General features: G+C 38.3%; 12 protein-coding genes across 12 annotated transcripts; 4 read left to right on the top strand and 8 right to left on the bottom strand.

Moving 5' to 3' along the window:
- Positions 1-93: 93 nt before the first annotated feature.
- On the bottom strand, positions 94-3,306 carry FDP41_011147 (uncharacterized protein; the record flags this gene model as incomplete). Its single annotated transcript, XM_044701524.1, has 1 exon — positions 94-3,306. The coding sequence occupies one exon, from the start codon at positions 3,304-3,306 to the stop codon at positions 94-96; it is 3,213 nt and encodes a 1,070-aa protein (XP_044567882.1).
- A 1,118-nt stretch (positions 3,307-4,424) lies between these two features.
- Positions 4,425-5,984, top strand: FDP41_011148 (uncharacterized protein; the record flags this gene model as incomplete). The annotated part of the gene is made up of 1 exon (XM_044701525.1): positions 4,425-5,984. One exon carries the CDS (start codon positions 4,425-4,427, stop codon positions 5,982-5,984), a length of 1,560 nt encoding a protein of 519 aa, XP_044567883.1.
- Positions 5,985-6,133: 149 nt separating this feature from the next.
- On the bottom strand, positions 6,134-6,976 carry FDP41_011149 (uncharacterized protein; the record flags this gene model as incomplete). Its single annotated transcript, XM_044701526.1, has 1 exon — positions 6,134-6,976. One exon carries the CDS (start codon positions 6,974-6,976, stop codon positions 6,134-6,136), a length of 843 nt encoding a protein of 280 aa, XP_044567884.1.
- A 148-nt stretch (positions 6,977-7,124) lies between these two features.
- On the bottom strand, positions 7,125-8,489 carry FDP41_011150 (uncharacterized protein; the record flags this gene model as incomplete). Its single annotated transcript, XM_044701528.1, has 1 exon — positions 7,125-8,489. One exon carries the CDS (start codon positions 8,487-8,489, stop codon positions 7,125-7,127), a length of 1,365 nt encoding a protein of 454 aa, XP_044567885.1.
- A 596-nt stretch (positions 8,490-9,085) lies between these two features.
- On the top strand, positions 9,086-10,866 carry FDP41_011151 (uncharacterized protein; the record flags this gene model as incomplete). The annotated part of the gene is made up of 4 exons (XM_044701529.1): positions 9,086-9,456; positions 9,643-10,271; positions 10,550-10,677; positions 10,765-10,866. The coding sequence occupies 4 exons, from the start codon at positions 9,086-9,088 to the stop codon at positions 10,864-10,866; spliced, it is 1,230 nt and encodes a 409-aa protein (XP_044567886.1).
- Positions 10,867-11,168: 302 nt separating this feature from the next.
- FDP41_011152 (uncharacterized protein) lies at positions 11,169-13,787 on the top strand (the record flags this gene model as incomplete). The annotated part of the gene is made up of 1 exon (XM_044701530.1): positions 11,169-13,787. The coding sequence occupies one exon, from the start codon at positions 11,169-11,171 to the stop codon at positions 13,785-13,787; it is 2,619 nt and encodes an 872-aa protein (XP_044567887.1).
- Positions 13,788-13,928: 141 nt separating this feature from the next.
- FDP41_011153 (uncharacterized protein) lies at positions 13,929-15,449 on the bottom strand (the record flags this gene model as incomplete). Its single annotated transcript, XM_044701531.1, has 3 exons — positions 13,929-14,601; positions 14,920-15,106; positions 15,392-15,449. 3 exons carry the CDS (start codon positions 15,447-15,449, stop codon positions 13,929-13,931), a joined length of 918 nt encoding a protein of 305 aa, XP_044567888.1.
- Positions 15,450-15,636: 187 nt separating this feature from the next.
- On the bottom strand, positions 15,637-16,463 carry FDP41_011154 (uncharacterized protein; the record flags this gene model as incomplete). The annotated part of the gene is made up of 2 exons (XM_044701532.1): positions 15,637-16,008; positions 16,446-16,463. 2 exons carry the CDS (start codon positions 16,461-16,463, stop codon positions 15,637-15,639), a joined length of 390 nt encoding a protein of 129 aa, XP_044567889.1.
- Positions 16,464-17,762: 1,299 nt separating this feature from the next.
- On the bottom strand, positions 17,763-18,074 carry FDP41_011155 (uncharacterized protein; the record flags this gene model as incomplete). Its single annotated transcript, XM_044701533.1, has 1 exon — positions 17,763-18,074. One exon carries the CDS (start codon positions 18,072-18,074, stop codon positions 17,763-17,765), a length of 312 nt encoding a protein of 103 aa, XP_044567890.1.
- A 408-nt stretch (positions 18,075-18,482) lies between these two features.
- On the bottom strand, positions 18,483-18,785 carry FDP41_011156 (uncharacterized protein; the record flags this gene model as incomplete). The annotated part of the gene is made up of 1 exon (XM_044701534.1): positions 18,483-18,785. The coding sequence occupies one exon, from the start codon at positions 18,783-18,785 to the stop codon at positions 18,483-18,485; it is 303 nt and encodes a 100-aa protein (XP_044567891.1).
- A 1,969-nt stretch (positions 18,786-20,754) lies between these two features.
- FDP41_011157 (uncharacterized protein) lies at positions 20,755-22,506 on the top strand (the record flags this gene model as incomplete). The annotated part of the gene is made up of 4 exons (XM_044701535.1): positions 20,755-21,235; positions 21,331-21,351; positions 21,542-21,850; positions 22,052-22,506. 4 exons carry the CDS (start codon positions 20,755-20,757, stop codon positions 22,504-22,506), a joined length of 1,266 nt encoding a protein of 421 aa, XP_044567892.1.
- Positions 22,507-22,521: 15 nt separating this feature from the next.
- On the bottom strand, positions 22,522-24,880 carry FDP41_011158 (uncharacterized protein; the record flags this gene model as incomplete). The annotated part of the gene is made up of 6 exons (XM_044701536.1): positions 22,522-23,839; positions 23,894-23,941; positions 23,998-24,039; positions 24,095-24,185; positions 24,237-24,366; positions 24,506-24,880. 6 exons carry the CDS (start codon positions 24,878-24,880, stop codon positions 22,522-22,524), a joined length of 2,004 nt encoding a protein of 667 aa, XP_044567893.1.
- Positions 24,881-25,625: the final 745 nt, after the last annotated feature.

The raw sequence follows: 25,625 nt of genomic DNA on the forward strand, positions 1-25,625 counted from the left end.
ATCCATTGTTGAAACAAAATCTTTGATCATCTGAACGAATGTGACAGGTGCCAACATGCCATTCCCATTACATCTTTATTCTTTGAACTTGTACTACAGCACAATATCATCGTCCATGCTTGTATATTTAAGTTTAAAATCAACACGACAATATAATTTTGCATAGTCACAAATAATTCTCATTAAATAATCATCACTGGATGCTATGGGAAAACCTTGTTCTTGCTCTCTTTCCAAAATTTCAACCATACTTGAGTAAAAGAGACCCATTTCTTTTTTCATATTGATTGGAAAGAGGAAGGTTTTTTTTAAAAATCCAACAATTCGACTAAATTTCACTTCAATAATCCTAGTCCTGCAATTATCAATTTTTGTGAAAAATCTGGCTCCTATCGATATTAATTTCGAATCTGAATCTGATTTTCCTTCTTTGGTATTTTTCAAATGATTACACGATTTGAAAAAGAAAGCACCTTGAAAAAGTTCAGTCATATTTTCACCACCAATAAATTTAGTCTTTCCTGAAACCACCATTTCCATCGTTTGCTTTTTAAAAAGTCCACTCGACTCATTCACTGTGGTCATAATCGCTGTGGGATATTTCTCTATCGAACTCGATGCACATGGTTTACAATACTCATGCCAAGAGACCTTACTGGAATAGATACAATCGAGTGTCTTGTCGTGACAATACGCTCTCATGACATTTTCGAGAGAATAATCCACATAGCCAATAAATTTTGTAAGTCTCATATCAGGCATGCTGCTATAATTTTCAACGGAGGAAAATGAGAGAACAAGTGGAAGGTTTTTTGAATTGAGTCTCCAATCGGAAGTGTGTTCACAAAGTTTCCAAACAAATCGCCAATCCTTATCAATGACATATTTTGCCTCAAAATCATCCTCTTCGAATACAAATTCATTGCGTAGTGTTTTGAGTGTGTCCTTTCTCTTCTTAATGGCTTGTATGGCATGAAATGGAAGTAAACACTTTTCATAGGCCTCTGTCATCCAATTTTTAACAAATTTCGAATGTTTCTCCTGAAATACAGCTAACACATCCTCCAATTCGATCAAAAACATGTCTGTTAAAATCTTGATATCATTGGCGAGTCGATCTGCTGTATTCTCTTCAATGTGAAAAATCTTGTCCAATGACCACGATTTGGAAGATTCCTTTCTCATGATGCTAGAATTGAAAAGAGTTTCAACTCCTGTTTTTTCATTTAAGGCAAGTAAGGTCGAGGCATTCATGGAATTTCGATTCGAATTTTCCAACGTATTATTCACACGATCTGAATCGACAATGGCTCTCTTCATGGGTAAATTAAAAAAGGCATTCATCTTTTCTTCACCACCTGATTCACATTTGGAAATTTCAAGCCATAAGGTGATTAATAAATCTCTCAATCGTTCATGTTGAAAACATGGATACAATCGATTTTGTTCCATGGCACTGACAAATTCTTTCAAATGAGGAACATCCAACCATGGTTGTGGATGGTTTCGATGAGTTTTTGAGTGGTGGTAGTGATGGTGGTGATGATGATGACCTATAGGACTACTTGACATGTCTTTTTCCATCTCTTCAGAGATCTCCTTTCCAAATTGTGACGATGTAGATGGAGAGGATAAAACAGGTTGATACGTGATTCCCATCTCATCAGTGGACAATTGAGGTCTTGTGTGGTGACCACCACTACTACTACTACTACTTGCTTGACCATCGTGATTATTAGAATTATCAGTATTGTGGTCATGACCTCTCTGCATAGAAGAACAAGAGGATCGAACATATCCTTGTTTCTTCTCTGCAAAATTCAACAATCTCTTACACAAAATCTCCACACTTTGAATCACGTCCTTAATGGTCTCAAAAGTTCTCACTCGCATATTCAGGGCATCATAGAATTCATCCAAAAAAATAAGCTTACTGGCACACTCCATCATGGATCGTTGTTTTTTGATTTCGGAAGAGTCTTTGAAGGAAGGAAGATTATTAGGAGTTGGAGAATGAGAGCTGTTGTTGTTGCTGCTCTTGTTACTATTGCTAGGGTTGTTGTTGTTATTATTATTCGTATGATTAGTACCGTTATTATTTGTAGATCCACCACCATTCCACCAATGTAAGGCTCCGACATGTTCCATAAATTTCTCTCTCAATTTGTGAATATGTTCCATGCCATCTCGGTATTGTTTGGAAGTGGCCCAATTGGAATGGTTGCTCCCTTCCAATTCATGCATGTTGCTACTGCTGTTTTTCGAGTACAAACCTGTGGTGGAGGCAGCTCCATCACTCTTACTCGATATGAAAGAGGTTGCTGCAGCACTTCCCACGCCGGTTCCAGAACTGACTCCTCCCAGCGAATGATTGGAAGTGGACAACGATAACTTGTGTTGATCGCTACCACTACTACCACTACCACCACTCGTAGCACCAGTAGAGGAGGAGGTGTAGCGAGCCGATTGAGGCCGTCTTGTGGTGCCACTACCTGTCCATTGTGAGCCTGATCTTGGTGTTAAGGCTCCGGTTGCACTGGCACCACTTCCTGAAGCACCACTCAGAGATGAAAGTAAGAGAGAGGAGATGGGTTCTGTGTTAATAACACTATTGAGGCAATTATTGTTGTTAGAAGATGATGAATTCATGGCCTTTTGTTGTTGGTGTTGTTGAAAGAGGATGGAAAGTGAGGTGGTGGCTGCACCAGTTGTTCCTGTACTGTTGCTACTCGTGCTACTCATTGAAGAGGCAGCCGATCTGTCCTTATGGGTCGTGGCCACGGATGAACTTTTCGTCATGACATCGTTAGAGGAGGAGTTGAAAGAGATGATGGGGGTGGTAATAATGGAATGTTGTTGTTGTTGTTCCTGGCTCGTTGTTGTTGTTGAACTCTCTGGAGGTTGTTGAGAAAGGGATGTTGCTATTGTTGTGGAGGTCGTCATGTGGTTCGTTATGGTTGACGTATTGGCATTGTTGTTTCCAAAAGAATTGAGAAACGAGGAAGAGGACGTCTCTGCAAAGTAGCTCGAGGAACCTCCTCCCGATACCAAGATGGGCGTAAAGCTCGAGTTGAGGATTAAAAGTTGAATAGGCAGGACGGAATTTGCCACCGAAGATGAGTCGGCTTGTTGTTGAGAGGATGTTTTGGGCACATATGTTGTTGGCGACGATGCTTCCTCGGAAGAGAAGGTATGTGGTGTTGTTTCGTAGAGCTGAGAGGATTTAAATGCAGGATGTCTCGGAGGAGGAGTGTAGTAATTCAAATTATCACTACGACTGGTGGATTCACTTGTAAAGCCGAACATGAAGTTGATGATGAGAGAAGGTGTGTGTATGAATGATTCTCGAGAAAGATGTGCTCTATTATTACTACTGCTTCTTTGGTTCTATGATCCGACTACTAGAAAATGATACTACTGAGTGTTAAGTCTTTTGGCAATGTGGTGATGATAATTGTCACGACAATTTTGCGTGATGAAGATGCTGTATGAAACGAAACACTCTCTACAATCAACGTTCGTTGTTGATCAAAAGTAAAGTGACTCTTTTGAAAATTTCAGAAATACAACAATCTTCACAGTTGTGATCCGTGATTATTGGTGACGAATGCTTTCGGTATTCTTGAAAAGATGTTTGAAAATCACACCTCTAGCTCACCTTTGAGAAAAGATTTCTTTGTTTTCTTCTTATCGCCACCTTTTTATCGAAAGAAGTTGTTGCGTTTCGCAAGGTAGTTTCAAACGAGGTGGAGGCAAGAGTTGTTGTCTGTTTGTTCTAGTTTTGGGTTTGACTGTTAGAATTGTGGTTACCCTATTTACCTCTCTGTAGCCATAACTCATTTCGATGTGTCAATGTCCATACATTGCAAAAGACAAGTGACACGTCTGTCAAATAGTTTTTCCCCACAACTTGCATGAAGGACAAACCCTTTGCAAGAACAGTTCTTTAAAACCCATTCAAAAGAAAAGGTGCTGAAACAATTCATTGGCAGGGGCACAACCTGCATGCATGGACACACAACAGTTGCAACATTGAGTTGATAAGGAAATTGGAAAATCATCTGGCACCCCACAAATGTCGGATCATACACAAGGTGGCGATGGGATCGGAATGGCATGTTTGCCATAAATTGAAGGAGAATTTTTAAGGAACATGCTTGTTTGGAGAGTGAGACCGCTTTGTGTAGTGCAAGTTTCTTCCTTTCAATTTGTAAATTAGGATCATGAGAAAAGATGTCGCAGCAAGATAGGCTAGAACCACATGCATTTCATTATTACAATAGAAAGTATGCCAAACACTTATGAGCGATGTTTGTGATTGAAATAGTACAAAAAGAGTAACAGCTGACACAAAAGAAAACAAAAACTCTCAACATATGTCGAGTCACAGAGATGGTGCCAGAAAGCACCATCAAAACATCATCATGACGTCCTCTCTATCGGACCATAACGATGGGAGGTTGACATTTGGCATACATGATTCCATTCCATCAACAGCAAACTCGAATTCAATAACGAATTTCATTTCGAGAGTTGATGCTCCTCATCAACACCATCCAACCAATGCCAATCCACAATCGCCAACATCCTTACCCTCACCTGATTTGATTTCTCATTCAACATTTCATATCATGGATGAGACAACTTGGTCCGAAAAATCATTCCTGACCAATCATTACTTTGTGAAATTCATTATTGGTGTCATCTTCCTAATGGTATTAATTACATTGATGCTCCTCCTTTGTATGCCCACTCTCTCTATTCCTCTCGTGCCATCATTACTTGCTCTTCCTCTTTTTGGAGAATTATCTTTAAAAAAAGAATTCATGAACGACCGAATCATGCAAGCAAATTCATTACTATTGAACTCACAAGCAACGTTTGCCACCACTTTGAACATGTTGCAAATGAATTCGCTTTCATTTTTCCCCATTTCATCTCTGAATGGAACGATGAGTTTTAATATTGTTGTTGGACCAATTTCTGAAAATGTTGTGACCATTGTTGAAATTACTTATATGGTCGATCATCCTAATGAGGATTCAAATCCATGGTTACAAGCTACCATACGACCTGACACCAATGTGGTGGTCAATTCTGGTTCGCCACCGAACAAGTCATTTGTGAGAAGTGTGAAAAATTTATCCGGAGCACAAATGTATCAACATGTGATTCGATTTTTATTGACATCATCATCTTTATTGAATTCTACTCAACAAATTATTGACATGTTTACCTTACAATCCAATGCATTTAGTGTGAATGTGAATTTGGCAAATTCGACCACCACCACCACCACCACTCCTACTAACTCGGCCACACCACTTGTTCCCTACCCAACATTCTCCGATGAATTTTTTCCTGGAATTTATCTGTATCCTGCATTTGTTGGATTTGCTTTTTTGTCATGTTTAGCAAGTTTTCTCATTTGGCATGGGGGGTATCGAAGAAGGAAGAATCCAGCTGCTTTGGGAGAGAGAGAAACAAAAGTTTGTAGACATTGCTTGGTGTTGAGCTGTGCATTGTGTTGCTATGTGGTTGTGTTTCTTGCTATTGGAAGTGCACCAATATTTGGCATGAATCGAACATTTACAAAATGTTGTGCTTTATTTCAATCCATCTATTATGGTAGTGATTTGGTGTTTGGAAACTCACCAGAAAAAAACATGTTTAATATTGATGCAACCAACAAATTGGAGAGATGTGTGACAATCGTGCCGTATCAGCATTTATTTTGGTTTGGAGAAGCTTTGGACACAGAGGAATATTTGAATCGTGCTCAGTGTGTGAATGATGAATATCGATCATTCACAACCTATAATTACAACATGATTATTTACTTGTCCGTTTTCTTGGGAGTGGCAGTGCTGTGCTTTCCAATATTTCATTGCATGATTACGATTTATTCGAACAAGTTGTACATGTTGACCAAGAAGCAACACTCTGGAGAAGTCACCATAAGTTTTGAAGTGGTCAGTAATTGAGCTCGTTATGCAAGTTCACTGTAGCAATTAATGTATCCCATTGTTCCTATCTATGATAACGATACATATGCGATCTGTTAATAACATGACATAATAACACCAATAAAAATTCGACCAATACCGTCTCACCTTCCACACTTCTCAACCTCCTAGGTTAAAAATTTCTCAATAGTCTCAGCAACGAGAGAGGGTCTCTCAATCATCATGTTATGTGACGTGTTTTCCAGCACAACAAATTGACTGCCCTCAATTAGTTCATGCACGAGTTTTCCCTTTTCAGGTGGTGTCAATCCATCCGTTTCACCTGCAATCACTAAGGTTGGGGTTTTAATGGATGCAATTTCATCATGAGTTGGCCATTCCAATTGAGTACAAATGCTCTTCATCATGAACATGGTATTATTTTTAGTGCATTCAGATTCTTTCTCAATAATTTCCTCACTAGTGGAAGTGTGATAAGCTAACTTCTTAAAGTTCATACTAAACACTCCTCTCATCAAATTTAAAGCAAAGACAGGTAATATCCACACAGGAGATTGACCTGGAGCGGCTTCCTTCGTTCCTAATAGTATCAATTTCTTTACAATGTCTTTGTGTTTGATGGTATATTTCATCGCGAGACCACTGCCAACAGAGTGACCCACTATTATGAGCTCGACACTGTGACCATTCTTCTCGTATTTGTTCCTATAATGATTGACCACAAATTCTAGATTTGAATACAAGTTATCGAATTTAAAATCCTCTTTATCATAGGTTTTATCAGAAGAAAAACTCTTTCCGTGTCCGATTTGATCGAGAGCAACCAAATGCCAATCTTTATGCTTTTCCGACAACAGAGAACAAACAGTTTCGAATTGACCAGCACGCCCTCCAGCTCCGTGACAAAAAATTATTAATTTTTCAACGGGTTGATGAGTAGAATTTTCATTAAATTCAAAAACAGTCAAATCGTGTTTGGTTTCAGGGTTTCGGTGGACTAACTCGAGCATTTTTTCAAAAGTTGCTCTCTCATTCCAGCTGTTCACAACTCGATAATTGTGAACTTGGGACTCCCTTGCTTCGCAAGTTGTGTTGAGCCTTAAAAGTCAAAGTAAAAGTACAACAATCAAAGACAGTGGTTGGGACAGACCTTCAACCTCACGAAAAGTGATCGTCGTCCTTTGCCTCATCATTCTCGCTCGAAAATCTCTTGGCCCAAGGAGGAAATTCATAGAGCTTTAGTTGTTCCAATTCCTCATTAGCTATTATAGTTCTAAGGTTAATGTATTCATCCATTTCAAATCTCCTCATCTCATCCTCTGTTGCAAATGCTCCTAAATGACTCGAATTGTAACAGTCACTCACATTGGAAGATGAGAATGAAAATGTTTGCGAAATACCTGAGCTTTGGCTATCAGTATCGTCCGAGTCAGAGTCTGGAACTTCAATTCCTTGTCTAAGAGAAAATGCATGAATGACTTTAGGATTTTTGTTTCGTTCATTGAAACTTCTGCTTTTCGAGGGAGAATTTCCGATCTCCTCAAAAGAACCAAAGTAAAACGAGTCAGCAAAAATATAGCAGTCTTCATCCTCTTCATTGTCAGAGGTTGTATTTTCGTTTCGATCAGCAGTTAAATAGTCAGAGCTATTGGTGGTATCATAAACAATTAGACGAGGCACATTGGATGTCACATCTGTGTTTCGTCGTTTTTTGAGGTGAGACAAATTCTTTGATGAGGGAATGGTGATTACGGGTGTTAATGTTGTGGATGGTTGTTGCGTTTGATTCTTCGAAGGATCTTCTTTTTGTTCATTGAGCACATGTTTTTGGCTTGTCCTGGTGGCAAGTGTCGCATGAGAATCTTCATTGACCGCTGTGGATGAATTCAAGTGTTTCTGTGAGCCCGATTCCAAGGTGCTCAATCTCCTGTTCTCTACTACTCCAGGAACCAGCAGTTTTCCTTTACTGTCATGCGAAGAAATAGATTTCAAGGACACTCCTCGATCGCTGTTAGACAAGGTAGAGCCCACAGTCAGGAGAGCATGTGCTCCTTCTTTTGAGCCGGTGGAGATGTTGCTTGCGCATTTGTTAAGGCCTGAACTTGTTGTGGAAGGCACTTTTGGAAGCACCAGAGAGGAATTGCTTCCTCGACTATTGAATGAAAACCCTCTTCCGTCCGAAAGAGAGGAAATATCTTCGAGTGTGGTTTCATCTCGTCTTGTTCCCAAATAACTTTTTGAGAACTCTTTGAGTGCCTTCGTTGAAGGAGCACCCGATGATGACTGAGAAAGTGTTATTGAAGGGGCTTGAGTTAATGGTTGAGGCTGGGATTGAGAGACGTTGGAGAGGCCTCTCCGTCTGGAATGTCTCTTTGGTTTGGAAGTGGATCTTTTTAATTCTGCGGAGTGTCTGGGGGATCGTATGGGTAGAGAGAAGAAGGAGTGGGTATCATTTTGAGCAATGTATTGTTTATGTTTTTGATGCTCCAGTATGATGGAAGTTGATGAAAGGCAGCTTCCCATGCCTTAAGGGTGAGTGTGCGGTTTTGGAGATGAATTAGGTAGGTTTTCGGAATATCAAAAACTTAGAGATACAAAAACTCTCTGAACCAGTTCGTTGCTGGAACGGAATACAGTATTATCATTAAAAAAACAAAGGATACAACAATGGTTGTGTGATGATGAGTTCAAATTATACCCTCTCTCTGAATTTTCGTTTCATGAGCGAGAGAGGCGGGAAGAACTGAAGTCTTTTTTTTAGAGTGAAAGAAGCACACAACTGTAGATTTTGGTCCATTCTTCGGACGTTTGAGATTTCAATGACCTACCGCAGGTCTCTCGCGAGATGAACTGGCCGTGTTATCATCACGGAAGAATATCCAAGTCATGCATGAACACATAATAAAAGATCATCACCTTTGAGATACCATTGAACAGATCTAATTGAAAGAACATTCTTCATTGGTGTCACACGTGTGATTTAGATGATTTGTGGGGAAGAATCACATGAGAGAAACAACATTCTCAAACGAATGGAACGAAACGAACCATGCATTCTCTCAACTCCAAAATTGAATTCTTTCCAAGTTGGATCACCAACAGCAATCAAGCCCAAAAAAATGTCGAATGATAAATCTCAAGCTGCCGACTTTTTTCATGTCTCTGCAAAGCAAGCAAAACCTTTCGAATATGAAGATCCCTTCAATCCTCAAAATACTTTGAAGGGATTTATTTGCAGAAAAGATGGACCCTTCGGAGGGAGTCTTTTCATCACTCACATTAATAACGTGAAATTGAACGAACCACAAAAGATATATGGTGTTCCCAAGTTGTTGTATCCCTATGTAGATAAGAAGAATAGTGATGATTTGGAAGAATTTGAAGGAGCAGAAGAAACTGTACCCAAAAAGAAAAAGGTTCCAGGTTCTTGTAAATACAAATCGAATTTTCAAACCGATGATAATGTGGTTGCTTTTGCATTGACCAACAAGTAAGTGATGAACATGATCTGTGTTTAAAGTCATCAGGCGAATGATTCATGTTTTTGTTGAATCATGTTCATGCGGATGCAAATGTGTGACATGTGTATGTGCACATTATCGATCATGCACGACCTCGATTTCATGCTTTTGACAACCATTCAATGCAATACTATCTTGTCACACATTTTCACTAGATGGAACGGTACAAACATTCTCTTCTTCAAATACTCTGACAATTCGGGTCAATTATTCATATCAGCAAAAACCAAAGGAAGTGCCACCTTATCAGACACACAATTTGGAGACTTTTTTGCGCTCACCAAAGAAGCACTGTTTGGCAGTAATTCCTCCGAGAGAACCATTAACCCCAAACATCCTCCCGAAGTACTCCGTGAGTTCTGTAGGAGGCCTGAAATTCAATCCATTTCGTGTGAATTGTGTGGCACTAAGGAACCTCATCTGGTGAAATATGATTTTGATATTGCATTGAAGCCACTTTTCATGCAATTCAAAAGTGGTGGTTCCATTGAACCCATCATTGACCCGAATGACTCACGACAACAATTGTTCGAGTTTACAAACTTTGCGGATATGTGTCACATTTGTAAGGAACGTCAGAAACGTGACTTTGCTATTAATGACGAATACAGAAAGAAAAACAATCTCGAAATTCGATACGAGTACAATCACTTTGCTACGGAAGGAGCTGTTCTATACATTTTATGCAAACCTAACAGACTATTGGGACAATACGATCTTGGAAGTGATTGGATTGGAGTGAGTAATCGAAAATTGTACAAAATTAAACCCAAAGATATTGAAGGTAAGTCAGTACTGTGGGTTTGAAATACGCTTTGTTGAATCACACGATTGCTCATGTTGTTTCCATTACAATTTTTTGTTTAAATTGAATGGATATGAATACTTCCATTCACCTTGTTGAACCTTAATGCATTTCCTAATGCATTTTACTTTTCGAATAACCACTGGAATCCACATACTTTGCTGAAACACTGCATGTCAAACCAACCCATATGAACATACTTGTACAAATGGTTGTAATGGTTGAAATGGTTGTAATGATTATTGTGACCTCCACAGAGGTTCATTGGGGAACATTTGGAGAAAAACAAAAAGCTCTCGTACAAATTGCAGTTCAGAAAATGCATCTCCGTGAGAAGGAATTCTCAAAAGAATCGCTTCGAGAAGAATTAGATATTGGACCTAAGGTAGGTTATGCAACCGATGAATCAGGATTTGTGAAAATGAATGTAATCTCGTTTGTGATTATTTGGCTCCTTTAAATTTAAAAAAAGGAATTCAAGAGATACCAAAATGATATTCTTCAGTATGCACGACAATACTTTAATAGCATTCCAAAAACCAGCAAGACCAAATCTAACAAGAAAAAGAAGTAGTAGGGGGTTGGTTCATCATTTGGATAATACCCAAGAACAAACAATCACAACGTTGTTAACAACTTGAATGACAAATTAATCATCCTTCATTACATTAATCGATCGCACTCATCACACATGCGTGTTCTCCAAATAAAAATCTTTGGAGATTCAGACGAATAGAGCTCATTAGATGGTGGTACAACCCTGAAACGCCCTTTTGAAAACCGAAATTTGTTCAAAAGTTGGATATTTTTTATTATTATATTCAAAAAAAATTATTTGCAAGAGCAACTCTTCGCAAGTGCCCACTCTCATCATATATGAACAAAACCCTGACCACTCATGCTGCCAGCTTCATGGGTGTTGTTGTTCCAACAAGTAATGAAAAAGCGGGACAGCAATGTAATGCTGTAGTACTAGTTTCTTTGTCGGAAGAAGAAATGGAATCATTCAATGAAGATGATGATGATGGTAGTAATGAATCCATGCCGATGAGAACAACAACAAGAAATGAAAAGAAAAAGGAAGAAACTTTTCCAAAGAAGAAGGAGTCCGTACAAGTAGGTACTGCTATTAGTAATAACCGAAACGGACCAATTAGTACAACCACTACTCTTGAGCACCATCAACAAACCAAGAAAAGAATCAATCATTATCGCCACCACAATGGCTCCACAATGAACCTGTTGATAAAAACTTTTTTTCTTGTGGCCATGATGATTGTTTTGTTGAGTGCTTGTTCGAACACTGTTGAAAGAATGTTTTGGAAACGATTGGAACCTAATAGCAACACTCACTTCTCAACATGCCCTGAGAACGGTTTCATGTTTGTGAGCGGTGCTCGCCTTTTTCTTACCCTCAGAACAACAAACCTTTTCAACCTCAAAGAAATTATGAACGATGGGACGGATGGCAGCAGTAGTGAAATTCCAGAAATGTGTATCGATTATGTGAAGAATCATACAAATCATACAGCAACTCCCACAACCGGAGAGGGAGAAGAACATTTAGAATTGTGGCAATACATTGTCTATTCGATTGCCAGTTTGATATTTATTTGTGGTGCTGGCCTCATGTCTGGCTTCAATTTAGGTCTCCTCTCCATTGATACCATACAATTGGACATTCTCAAAAAAACAGGTACAGAACGAGAAAAGAAATATGCAGCACGTTTGGCACCAATTTTAAAGAATCATCACTTGTTATTGGTGACCTTGTTATTGTGGAATGCCGTATGTGTCGAATGTTTACCCTTGTTTTTGGACAAAATTGTTCCCGAGTATGTTGCCATTATTTTGGGTATTACAGCTGTCTTGTTGTTTGGTGAAATTATTCCTCAAGCGGTCATTACAAGATATGGAATAGCCATTGGAGGTACAATGTATTGGTTTGTGTGGATTTTGATTGCTGGTGCGTTTGTGGTTGCATGGCCAGTCGGCAAATTGTTGGATTGGATTCTTGGAGCAGATCACGGAACCTTTTTCAAGAGAACAGAATTGAAGGAACTCGTCAATATTCACCTCAAAGCTCACGACCCTAAATATCATCTCACCGAACACGAAGCAAAAATTTTGGGAGGTGCCTTGGATTTTGCTCGAATCTCTGTGAGTCAAATCATGACAAAAGTTGAAAATGTCTACATGTTGGATGTGGATGGAAAACTCGATGTAGATAGCATGACCAGTATTTGGCAAGCGGGTCACTCACGTATTCCAGTCTACAAGGGAAATAAGAATAATATTATTGGTATGCTCTATGTGAAGGATTTGATATTGATCAATCCAGAAGAGTCTTTACCAATCTCGACCATTCTCACCTTCTATGGTAGAGAAGTGCTAAAGGTCTTTCCAGACACGTATTGCGATGAAATGTTGAAGATTTTCAAATCTGGTAAAACACACATGGCCATTGTTCACGAGCCAATGGAACCTGAGAGTGGAGGAGATCCCTACTATGCCATTGTTGGCATTGTGACACTTGAAGATATTATTGAAGAAATTATTAAGGATGAAATTGTGGATGAGACTGATATTTATGTTGACAATACCTCTCTCTCCAAAATTAATCGTCCCCAAAACAGCATTCTCCTCAAACTTGAAAGAATTCACAGACTCACTCCAAAACAAGTTCTTGCAGTCAGCTCCTACTTGTGGAAGAGTTCTCCCATCTTTAGAATACTCCCAGAAGACTGTCTACATAAATTGCTGGGTAAATGTGCCGTTGTAGACCTTAAAAAGACACCCGATCATGAAATTTACATCACCGAAAAGGGAAAGGAATGTGACCACTTTACATTGATTTTGAGTGGTAAAATTGAGGTCATATTTGGAGAGGACAAATTTGTCTCTGAGATGGGACCTTGGAGTTTAATGGGAGAGCGTGCATTGACCAAAGAAAAATTCATTCCTGATTTTGATGCTCGTGTCGCAAGGGACACCTCAATTGTCAAAATTGCAAAGAAAGACTTTATTGAAATTATTTCTCAAGCCATATCTCAGGATAATGCATTTATATTACCTGCCGAATTCGCATGGATGAATCCATATCTCACAAATTCGAAACAATTACCACCAGCATCTCCGCACATTTTCAGAATTACCAAGCCAACCAGTTCCCATAATAATATTGCGTCCAATGAGTCTCACCATCCTCCTCATTTGCCCTCTTCCACAAAGAATCCATCCTCTCATAATATATCATCAGCGACAGTAATGGGTGGAGATTCACTTCCTCCAAAAACCACAAGTACCAGCAATAGTAGTCATGAAGTGGACAAATTACTGAGCTCTGTTTCGTCGAGAGATGATTTGATATCGACACATTCTGCAGCGGTTGTTGTTGACATTGATGATGATCATACTGCTGCCAAGGGATTCTTCTCGACAGATTCTTATGAAGCCCTTCCAAAACAGCAACAAGATGATGATGACATGGTATAGGTGAAGTATTTGTGTGATTGATCGAACAACGACAAGAATAAATTTTTGTTGAGCAACCATGCAATTAGGTTTTTTGTAATGAGTGTTCATAAATGTCGAGTTAACAACAAGACACATTGTATCCTCACAGGAATCCACACCTTAATAAAAACCTTCGTCATCTTCTAAATCTTCCTCTCCAAAGAACTCATAATTTACAACTTCTGCACTGCTATTCGAAGGCCAAATCTTTGACAAGTCACACGAATAAGCCTCTAATTTCGTCGTTGGCGAAGAAACCTTTGCACACAAACCATCGGCATCAAACGTCAAGCCGTGCATATGAATCATATTCACATCAATGGCAATATCAAAAATAGGATCATTCTTCTTATTTGAAGTCAAATGTACTCTCTCCTTTGTATCCGTCACACCAAAGATCACCAATCCATTCAAAGAAGCTGGAATTTTTATCGTTTCTCTCACCAAATACTTTCCAGGAAAAATCAATAAAACTGGATACAAGGGATGAGAAGAAGCACTGGGAAATCTTTCATGCACACGTTTCAGAGCTTCAATTGCAGGTTCCAATCCAAAAAAATTTTCCATAGTGGTTGGTAATACAACGACATTTCTCATGGCATCCGAAGGTGTGTGAATGGATCGAAGAAAAGGCATGACATTTTTGTGAACTTCAAATAAACGTTTGTCTACACCGAAACCAATGGCTTTCAAACGAACGTTACAGACGGCGTTTTTGGTATCGTAGAGTTTGAGTTTTCTGGAAATTTCGAGATTTTTGGGAAGAGTATCGAGTGATGTGGTGGTCATTCCTCTGTTTTTCAATGAGTTTCGAATTGAGTAGTGAAAAATTGTCACACATAATAAGAAGTAAAAGGTTGTCGCACATCACAAAGTGACATGGAATGTGTGTGAAAAAATGTAAAAGGTGTGTGACAAGTGTTTTATCACATAAAGGATCGATAAAGGATTCCATGAAATTATTGAAAATTTCCAAATTGTGAACATTTCATCATCCATTTCAATTCGTGTGCAATGGTTTGATATATTTTAAAAATCATAATAGTAGTGGATAAAATTTCATTGTCACTTTCATTAAAAATTTCATTTTCATTGTCATCACACAACTTACATAATCTTGTCACTTTGTTTATCTTTCACTTCAATTTTCAATCTTTCATTACTAAATTCTGGAACATCCTTGAAAATGACATTATTGTTTTCGGACCATTCGTAACTGTTTTTTTCCTTCGAGGTTTTTATCGGTAGATCCGACTTTTTTCGGAACTTGATCGAAAGTAAAAACAACATAGATGGAACTAGATATGGTTTGGAGATTGATGAAATGTCATGATTTGTTCATGATTGAAAATTATTTTGAAATTATTAAATTCGGAATGTTTCCGAATTCCATCATGGGAGGATCCGAAAAACGTTGTTGTTATTGTTGTTGTTGTTGTCATTCAGGTTGTTGTTGTCATTCAGTGTCGATCGTTCGTTTATGAATTTTTCAGCCATGACAATGATCGTTCATGTTCCACAAGTGTTACGTTTTGTATTCATGTATATTATGAACAAAACTAGAGTCAACAACCAACACATACTTTGGATCAAAGGGTAAATTTTCAACCTTGTCAACGGTTGCGGAGAGTTGTAATTCATCCTCTCCTCTTCTTCTTACAAGCATCATTTTTTTTTGAGTGGTGGCATGACAACTGAGAGCTCTGTGACGCTCTCTCGATAGTTTGTTGATTGACATTAGGTTGAGAAGGTGATAACAACAGAATCTTTTGCCGAGCAGGAAACTCCAACAACTCCTCGTTGAAAGCAATCACAACAACAAATTTATTTAATAGGTAGCTGTAGTGTAGGTCGTTTGTTGAACATAACCTTGTTGTGGTGGAACGTATCCTTGTTGTGGTGGAATATATCCTTGTTGTGGTGGTGGGACATAGACTTGTTGTTGTGGTGGAACGTATGGTTGTTGAACCACAGGTTGAGTTTGATAAGTGACGTTGGTCACTGCTGTTGTAACTGTTGGACCTGCCAACTTTCTATTGCAATCATCAACCATTCCAGGAATGAGAATGAGATCAATCAATTGACCCCAAAAGAGGAGACCACAAGTTATGAACCAAATGATACCCAAGAGGAACGAATCCAAGTAGAAACGATGCAAGCCACAGAAACCAATACAGCAGCCGAGCCAGAGGATGTAAGCCTAGTATTTTGTCGTAGCAAGAGCACAAACCGAGTTAGGGAGGAGGGTGATGGAATCATCGGGTGATGAGATTGGAGTGATGATGAAGAAAACCGAACAGATCAGAAAGTTGAGAGAAATTCGAGTTACATATATAAATTCAACAGGAATACGCCATGAGATCATTCATAATACCCAATAGGAACCAATAGATGGATGTCGATAGATATTCGTTATCATCACACAATGTGTGGATGATGATGGAAACAACCAGACAAAGAGCGAGGTCGTTAACCGAAAAATTTTCCAAACCAAAGTTGGATGAAACCCAAAATTCATTATCAAGTGAGAACGAGATGATGAACAAGAGTACAAGAGCACACACCAACCAATAGGTCATCGTGATCACGCCGCGGTTCGGTCAATTATCAAAACCCCTAAACAAAAATATTACTTACAACTCCTTGTTCTTTCATTTTTTTTGTGTGTTTTTTCTTGGTTTCTCATGGCCTAGAAATCGCTCACAAGATGCTCCTTCCAATTCCTTTCCGCACTTCAGAGAGAGAGAGGGGCAGGAGGACGTGATTGGATTCGAGACTCGATGAGGCAGAGAGCGACCAGTCGGGAATACTGACAAAAAAACATTCTTTGTCGATTGAATGGCGAATGTTTGGTTGGCTAAGGCATTGTAATATCAAAAGATGTTACAATGATATTAACCTTACCATATTTAGTATTTGGGTGAATCGCATGTTGGCTTAAGAAAGCAAATGGGTGGAAGTGGTATAAAATGCCCACAACATTGGTGGTACAGATTTTTGAGTTAAAGTATCCTAAGCTGAGGTTTCATTTCAATCTTATCATATCAAAAGATAAAGATTTAAACACTTTTTGTCTAACTCGTAAAGCTTTCATGGAAATTCATTTAGACGAGGTTACGTAGAGATCTAAACGTTAAAGCTAAATATTGATACATGTGTTGTCCACTGCTGTAATATAGCAGAAAATCAAATGGTATCTTTCACATCATGATCTGTGTTCTTTAAATTTTTCTTTAATAGTCTCTCTTTGCGTTGCTTAGTGACTTCCCACCCATTCGCACTCCCACTTGCTTTCTTAAGCTTATTCAAGTACCTTTTTCGCTGATCGGAATGTTCTTGTGGTAAGAAAGAACATTGTGACAGTGCAGGTCCACCTTGATTCGAATCTTTTCGGCAAGGATTTTATTGAACTAACTATTTAATTTTGTTATTTAATTTTCATTTATTTAATTCATCATGTTTTCATGATATTCATGGATTTATCAAGTTATTATAATTTTCATGGATTTATCAAGCAATTGTTTAAATGTGACCTCATATCATGGAGTCTTCGTCTCTGCTACCTAACTGTGACTTCTTGCGCTTCACATCATGTAGTCGTTACTTCTGCCTTCATCCTTCCTGCTTCCTTGCGTTTCTTTGGTTTTCTCGTTGCTGAATAAAGTCAATTTACAAAATATGCAGAAAATCCCACAAACCCATTAGTCCTTCCTTTAATTAACAAACGAATTTTATTGTTTACTCTTTCGAAACGTTCATGAATATTGTGTTGTTTTTCTTTTCTATTAAAATATTCAAACATTTTTTGGAAGAAGATCTTTCTGAGTTGATTTTCCAAAACAATAACACTTCATGGAAATTCAACTGTTTAATTTCGGTACCGTATCGTTGGCTTAGATGGATTCACGTGCTAATTACCAGAAATTGAAATGCAAGAAATCTTTACAGGTGTACTCAATCGATCCTTCTCATCTCCGTAATTACGGAACGAAAATCCTGACCCTTTCCCAAGGCATAGACCTGTCCCCGATCGTCCATCAATAGCAAAAAGCTTCCATCAGCACTCACTTGGATGACTCTTGTATGGAAGAGAGGTGATGGAAGTGTGGTTACACCCGAAGAAGAGAAAGCCTTCTTCTCACTGCTAGTGGCTATCAAGTGGGGTGTGTTGGATTGAATACGATCTTTGACTCCGATCGCTCCCCAAAAGTAGACGTGAGAAGTCAAGCCTGAAGAGGTTGTTGTGTTGTTGGTGGAGAATGACATTTTCTGTTGTTGGCACGATCATTGGAGATGGAATTTGAATCAACTTGAAATGGGTGAACCTTAATCCACATGAAAGACTGAAGATTATTCTATTGCACGCGAGTACATTGTGGTAATGACAAATGAATAAAAGATCGATCAATGAAATTGTGCGAAATGATGAACAAAAAACGGAATTAATGTTTATTATTTTTGATTTCCTCTAACAACTCGCGCAACACGTTTAACATCACCTTCTGATGCTCATCCGACTTTCGTTGCTGCTCCTGCAACACGTTCAACAACACCTTCTGATGCTCCTGCAACACGTTCAGCATCACCTTCTGATGCTCGTCCGACTTTCGTTGCTGCTCCTGCAACACGTTCAACATTTCCTGTTGATGTTCGTCTGACTTTTTGGCAAAATTGTTAAGTTCCAAAAGAGCCTTTTGAATGATGGTAAGACTTGACATTGTTTTTTTTGGTTAGGGCGGATTCAATTTCATCAAACTCAGTAGCCTCACTGAGTTCATCCACATCTCCTGATGAGAGTTCTTTCTTGTTTGTGGTTGATGAAGAAGTTCCTTGGAAGGGAAGAAGGCCCTCAATTTGGATAGGGAAGTCTGTGTTGGTCTTATCTAACGCAGCCTTTACGTCATTACTGAAAGTCTGAGGGCTTCCAGCATTACTGGTGTTGATGGATGAGCTTCCAGAAGGATTTTGAGGCAACATTTTTTGTTATTGCTATACATGATAAGGTTAGAGAGAATTTTATAAGCTGTTCATTTGCGCCTTTATTTTGCGGTTCTCGATTACGACACCTCCGTTTTGCCTCAAAAGGAAATTACGGGTTGTTCTATTATTTTGAGGAATCCTTTAACGGCAAGGTGGTTTTGAAACGCAGCTCTCCCTATATATTTGCAAAATATTGTTCCGTTGATGAGAGAAATAAGAACATGAATATGAAGGATCGATCACCTATTAATATGATTGAGTTATATTGATTTGTGGGTGTTAATTTCAAACATTGTATGAAAAAGAGCTCTTTCTTCGATATTGCTGCCGAAGAATTCGAAAAAATGCAAAAACGTACATCACCATTCGTGAGCGTAATATTCAGGGAAGTGTTGCCTCCTCATTGTCGGACCACCACTTTGACCACTCTGGTGGCAGCCTTCACTTAGAGGATGAATATGCATCTTCGGCTTCCTCCTCCTTGTTTGGATTTGGAAATTTGATGAGTGTTATATTTATATTTATTTCAGAAGCTCTCAAACAAACACAAATTGATCCAAGAAGTGGAAGAGAAGTTGTCCTCCATGCAAAATTCCATGTGTTTCTTTATGTCCATGTTATTAACCTCGGTGGCTTTGGCATGTTGTGTGAAACCAGCTTACAAACGAATGGAACTTTTCCATTCTCTTCTTCTCCCTGTTCAACCTCCCAACATGTTTCTTCAACAAAATTCCATCTTCAAGACTCATCATCACTCCAATTTTTATTTGTGCACGTTTGATGCGAGATTATTATCGAGTGCGGAAGGCTTGAATTTCATCTTGTCTGCAATTACGTCCGAGAAGCAAAAACTAGCCGAAAGGGATGAAAAGGGTAAAATTGTTCTGGTAGTTCCGTCGAATCTTGGTCTAAACGAGAATCAACACTAAGTCTTGTTGAAAATTGTTGGAAAATTAGCCAAGCAATCCGAACATGGTTTTATTTCATCATCATCAATGGATAGAAGAAATTCGAGTGATAGTGATGAGTCATCAGGAAATGCATCACATTCAAATCGTTTATCGTCTCCGGCCACACCTCCAACACAGAATGACCAACTTTCAACTATTGTGGATGAGTATCTCGATGAATTATTTCGTCCTCTTCAACAACTCTACAAACAATACAATTCACTCGAAACCCATACCTTCTCAGAGTATAGAGCAAAATTAAGAAACCTATTTATTGGCAGATGCAGCTCCGAAAGTTATTGCTAAAATAGTTGGATGTTACAGCGAAATGGTTTGCAATTTCTTGTTGGAGTATTTGCAATTTGAAGGAGAACATAATTCTCTTACTGTTGCATTGATAGATAGCAAGCAATACCTCGTGACAGCGATTGAAGAAGTTACCCATAGTGACAAGGTTAACTTTACCATTTATGAGCAAAGAAAGACCAATATTTAAGAGCTCATTATGATTCACCTCTGGTTGATACTGATTTAATTGAAGAATTGAATGGACATGTTGCCGATGTTTTGATTGCACCAGGAAATATTGGATGTGACAATAAGGGTGATATTGTGCTGTTTGACATTAGCCCAAATTCTGACACTCGCTGGCAAATTTTGGCTCGAGTTTTACCACCTTGTGACATCTTAATTTGTAAAGACTTTCCCCCCTTGCGTGTTGGACATTCCTGTGTCCTCAAAACGTACACAAATTATAACGTTTAATCTCACATCCTTCTCCTTTTCATCTCTATTTTTAATCTTCGTTTCTTTTCAATTAGAAACCACTTAGGACCAGGTTTGATATTACTAGCACTCGGATGCATCCGATCTCGAAAAGGAAAGTCGAATTTGTTGACAATCACTAACCATTTGATGATGGACCATTTCAATTCACATCTCCATGTATGAATAAGGCATGAAGATCTTGTGCGCGTTCTTTGACCTCTCTTCGTTGTCTTTGACTCAAGAAAAAAATGATAAAAGCGAATTGGTCGGTCATCATGGTGTCCTGCCACTACAAGGCTTCATCATCATCCACTCGGAGGATTTCCTCTGCCCTGATGAAAACCAATCGTCATCACCACCACCACACCATCAATTTCAATTCTCATAATCATTTCAAACATTATCATTCCGATCGCAATGCATTCATTCTAAATAATAAGAACACCATGATGGATCCAGAAGATGATGAAGAGTTGAAGAGGCTAACACATTTAGGAAGAATTCATGAACATAATTTTGAAGGAATGGAGGATCGTACTGCCAAATTAGCAGAAGATTTATTGAAAGGAAGTCGAGTGGCTCTGAGTAAATCCATTACTTTGGTAGAATCAAAATTATTGGAACATCATAAACAAGCAAGACATTTGTTGGCATATTTGGCAAAATTGAAACCCATGAACGAGGTGAAGCCTTCGTTTAGAGTTGGTCTTTCTGGACCACCAGGAGCAGGTTGGTTTTGTTTCAATATTGATTGGATAGTTTGTTGTCTCATCAAAGTCATGTAAAATTTTGAATGTCATGATATTTGTAAAATATGCAAACAGGAAAATCAACCATGATTGAGGGTATGTATGGACGCTAATATTATATTGGAATAATAATGATAGAATGCTTATTTTGTGGATTAATTTTTCTAGTTTGTTTAGTGTTTCATGTACAAAAATTAACAAAGAAGATTAATTCGAATCTATTCATTCCATTATTATTCACAGGCACTTGGAAAACACATTATCAAAGATCGAAATGAAAATCTAGCCGTGTTGGCAGTCGATCCAAGCAGTACCAGAACAGGAGGCTCAATTCTCGGTGATAAAACTAGAATGATAGAACTTTCGAGAATGGAAGAGGCATTTATAAGGCCGTCACCTTCATTGGGATTTTTGGGAGGTGTTACTGCAAACATGTATGAAATTATTAGTTTGTGTGAATATGCTGGTTATGACAATATTCTTGTGGAGACTGTTGGAGTTGGTCAATCAGAGACTTTGGTGGCAGATTTGACAGATATGGTGATTTTGGTAGTACCTCCTGCTGGAGGAGATGAACTACAAGGCATGAAAAGAGGTTCGTATAATTCATTTGAATGGAAGAGATTATTTTCCAAATGCCAAATTTCATATTTTCGAAACATCAATATGCAATAATTGGATTTATTTCAATTGCGGAACTATCCGATACATGGGACAAATATTTATTGATGGGTTTCAATTTTATATATATGTCATGATATAATTATGATTTTTAACACGAACACACACACGTTAGGAATTGTGGAGGTAGCTGATTTGGTGGTTGTAAATAAGGCAGATGGCGACTTAATTTATGTAGCAAGAAGGGCAAGAGGAGAATATCGAAGTGCACTCCATTACATGAGACCAAAGTATCCAGGTGTCTATTATCCTGAGGTGGTATTGTGCTCGTCACGAAGAGAAAATCCAATGGAAGAGACTAAATTTCCAGTGTCAAACGTATGGGAAAAAGCACTTGCATTCAGGAAAGTCATGAATGAACATGGCCTTATTGAGGAGAAGAGACAAGAACAGAGAAAAACTTGGATGTGGAAACAAGTCAATGAGGAATTAGTGACACGATTGTTGCATGGAGATGAGTCAACTTCCAAATTTATTGCAAGTATTCAGAATTTTGTGGAGAAGGGAGAGATGTCACCACGTTTAGCTGCAGATTGCATTCTTCAAAAGTTCTTAAAGACACACAAGTAACTTTTTTGGAGCGTTTTAATGATTATCGTCTTTCTTGTTTGTGAAAAGTTTTGAATTATTTTCCAAATATTGTTTCCACAAAGTTTCAACCCTTGAAATGGTATTTCCAACAATGGTGAACGTTTGATGGGTTAAATTTTTCAAATAATTCTTCTTGGCCTCTGACGTGTCTTCTTTGTTGATCTTTTTTGGATCGTTCGATACATTCAACATGGAGTCCTGTAAAAAGGTAGCAGTGTCCAGAAATTCGTCAATGGCCTCTACGAACTGTTCATACATGATCGATTGTCTAATCTTGCTTTCTAAATTACGTGTTTCGTTTTCAATACTTTCAAGTTGTTCCTTTTCCAGAACTCGTACGAGTTGCAGCATGACACTCAATAGTCCATGACGCATACTTTCGTCCTGAATTTGCTGAATTAGGGTTCGAAGAGCAAAAATTGAATAATCCCATGTGGTGTTGGGCAACTTTGAGGATTGTGAACTCTGATTCAACACAATTGACTGAGCATTCATGTACAAACAGTAAAAGGCCTGAAGTAAGTCTTCTGAAATGACAGAGAGGTGAAATTCTTGACTAATAAGATCCTTATTGCGCTCAACAAATTTTTCTCGCAACAAGTCACTTTTGATTTTTCTCATTTCATCTCTGTGGTCCGACAGATGATCGAGCTTGTCATTTGGTGAGGAAGAATTTAAGATTTCCACAGAATGATCATTGTCACACACTGCTGAACTCTCGCTACTTTTAAATACTTCATATTCTGATGGATCAAACTCCTTATCATTGGCAATAACAACACCTTTCAGTAACACTCGATCGCAATCAGTAAATGCCTTTGGAATAGTCTCAAGACGAAAACCATCTGTAAAAATTCCCTCAATATCCGATTCAAATGAGAATGTAAAACTTTTCTTGGTGTTAGGAAGTAATATTCCACTCTTTTCATCGGTCAGCAAAAATTTTGATGCTGCTCGAATTCGTTGCAAATCAGTGACAGGTTCCAGATTCACCCACTTGAATCGCAACGCACAGCAACCAGTATTTTCAAGAATTACCTCTTTTTTACATTGCTTATTGGGTGTACAATCAAACAAAATATCATTCTCTGAGAGAGAAAAGGAAGGAACATTGGAGGTGTCTTCAAATGTTTCATGATCATCCTCAATAATATCCTCATTATGAATGGAATGAATATTTCGTGAGAATTCCTCTTCAACATCAAAGGTTTGATATTTCGCTGTGAATGCTTTTCCTTGAATTTTTAGTTCCTCAAGTTCTGGGGCTGGATCATGTTTAAAGGTTTTGCTCAAAATTTCTCCATACTTTTTTCTAATTGGGTATGATTTGATCTTTTTTAAGGAAATATATAATTCGAAAACTTACTTGACATAGTCTGAGCTGAGAGTTCGAATACCTAGTGACGTATTTTCACTGTGATAGAATGTAAATATCGTCATCCATTCAACTCCAAGAAAAGAGACACCTACCTTATCATCCCAACCTTATTGGGATTTCGAACTGTGGCGGGTCTACAGTAGATTTATGTCATTCTTGACAAGTTGATCATCTCCAAAACCAACTTACCTTCTTACTTTTGGTTCAATAATTGGGCAAAACAATGGATATGGATACCAACCAATTTGTACATATCTCACACCGTCATCCTCAGGAGCCTCTTTTAACATCATGATTCAGGATGGAAAATAAAACACTCAGAAAAACTTACTTCTCAGAGAAAGCTCCCAACTCCATTCATTGTGTCTCTTTTCGACAGGAAGTGACGCTTCCAGAAAATCAATTTCCTCTCGCTTTAATCGATATTTTTCATGACTTTCCATTATTAAATCTTTCTTGGGCTGATATTGGGTTTAGTAGATAAAATTGATATCGAATTTCATTGATAAAATTAACCGAAATAAATAAAAAAATTATTGAAGAAATAAAGAAATTAAATAATAACATGTCAATGTTGGTTCAGAATATTCCACCACACACCTTGTCTAATCTTGTACAAATTCGATCTTCGATCGAATTCCATATTTTCAAATAATCTTCATATTTCCGAAGGGCTTTTTCTTGCAAAAATTGTCTTCCAATTGCTTTATCCTCATGAATCGCGTTAAAATCCAATGGTTGTTTTCTATTTTTTTTCAATTTCTTTTCCGCTTCAATATTGGCACTCTCCCTCGATGCCAAAGACCTGTCCGTTGCTATGGGAGAATTAATTCCCGACCTCGAGAGAGTATTCAAATAATGATCCAAAGATCCCAACACTTCATGTTCAGATTTGGGAAATCGAACCACACTCGGATCAAAAGCAGTGACTTGAGCTTTCGGAAAGGAAGGAGGAGGCTGAATCGGAGGGCTCATCCTTCAAAGACTTTTTTTTGTAGATTGTTTTGGCGGGTGGCGAGACCTTCAGACCTTCCTCAAAATTACTTCTTTCAGTTCGTATTTGTAATTCAATTTGCCTTTCAAAAGCACTTCAGAGGTTTGAGGAAACTCACCGTGTACTACTATCACTCACCGTGATTGGGTACGTAATTGGTCGCATTAATTTTCCAAGGAACGCACTTCTATTTGGCAGCCATCAATAAAAAAGTCACACGTGCGCGCATTAGCAGAGTGTTGCAACACCAACCGACGTCGACGAAGAAGAAACAAAATCAAAACAACAACAATCGACTGTGCTCTCATTCCCCAATTGTGGAAAAGACACAAAAAAACAATCACGCAACAGCAATAACAACAACGGACTCACTCTTTTATTGAATCACTTGAGTCACCAATTTATCATCAGCTCCTTGCATTCTTTGAATAGGTACCTATAGGTGTTTGAATCCTCGTGTGTCGATAGAAGAAGAGAAAAGAAGAAAACACGAAAAGAGTCTTTCGTCAAATACGACTGCCATAAAAAGCATTGGTTGGCATGAGACTCGAGCGTTTTTTCTGCATGTCATCAACGAGTCGTTTTTAATATTCATCATCACCATCATCATCGATAGTATCTACACGTTTCATCCTTTCATTGTTTTACCTTCTAATTGTTCTTCTTGTGCTGCACATCTTTCTCTCATATACCTTTTGGCTCGAATCATTCTTGACTCGAACACGA

The sequence above is a fragment of the Naegleria fowleri genome, assembly GCF_008403515.1.
Source record: "Naegleria fowleri strain ATCC 30894 chromosome Unknown tig7, whole genome shotgun sequence".
Taxonomy (NCBI): domain Eukaryota; phylum Heterolobosea; class Eutetramitea; order Acrasida; family Naegleriidae; genus Naegleria; species Naegleria fowleri.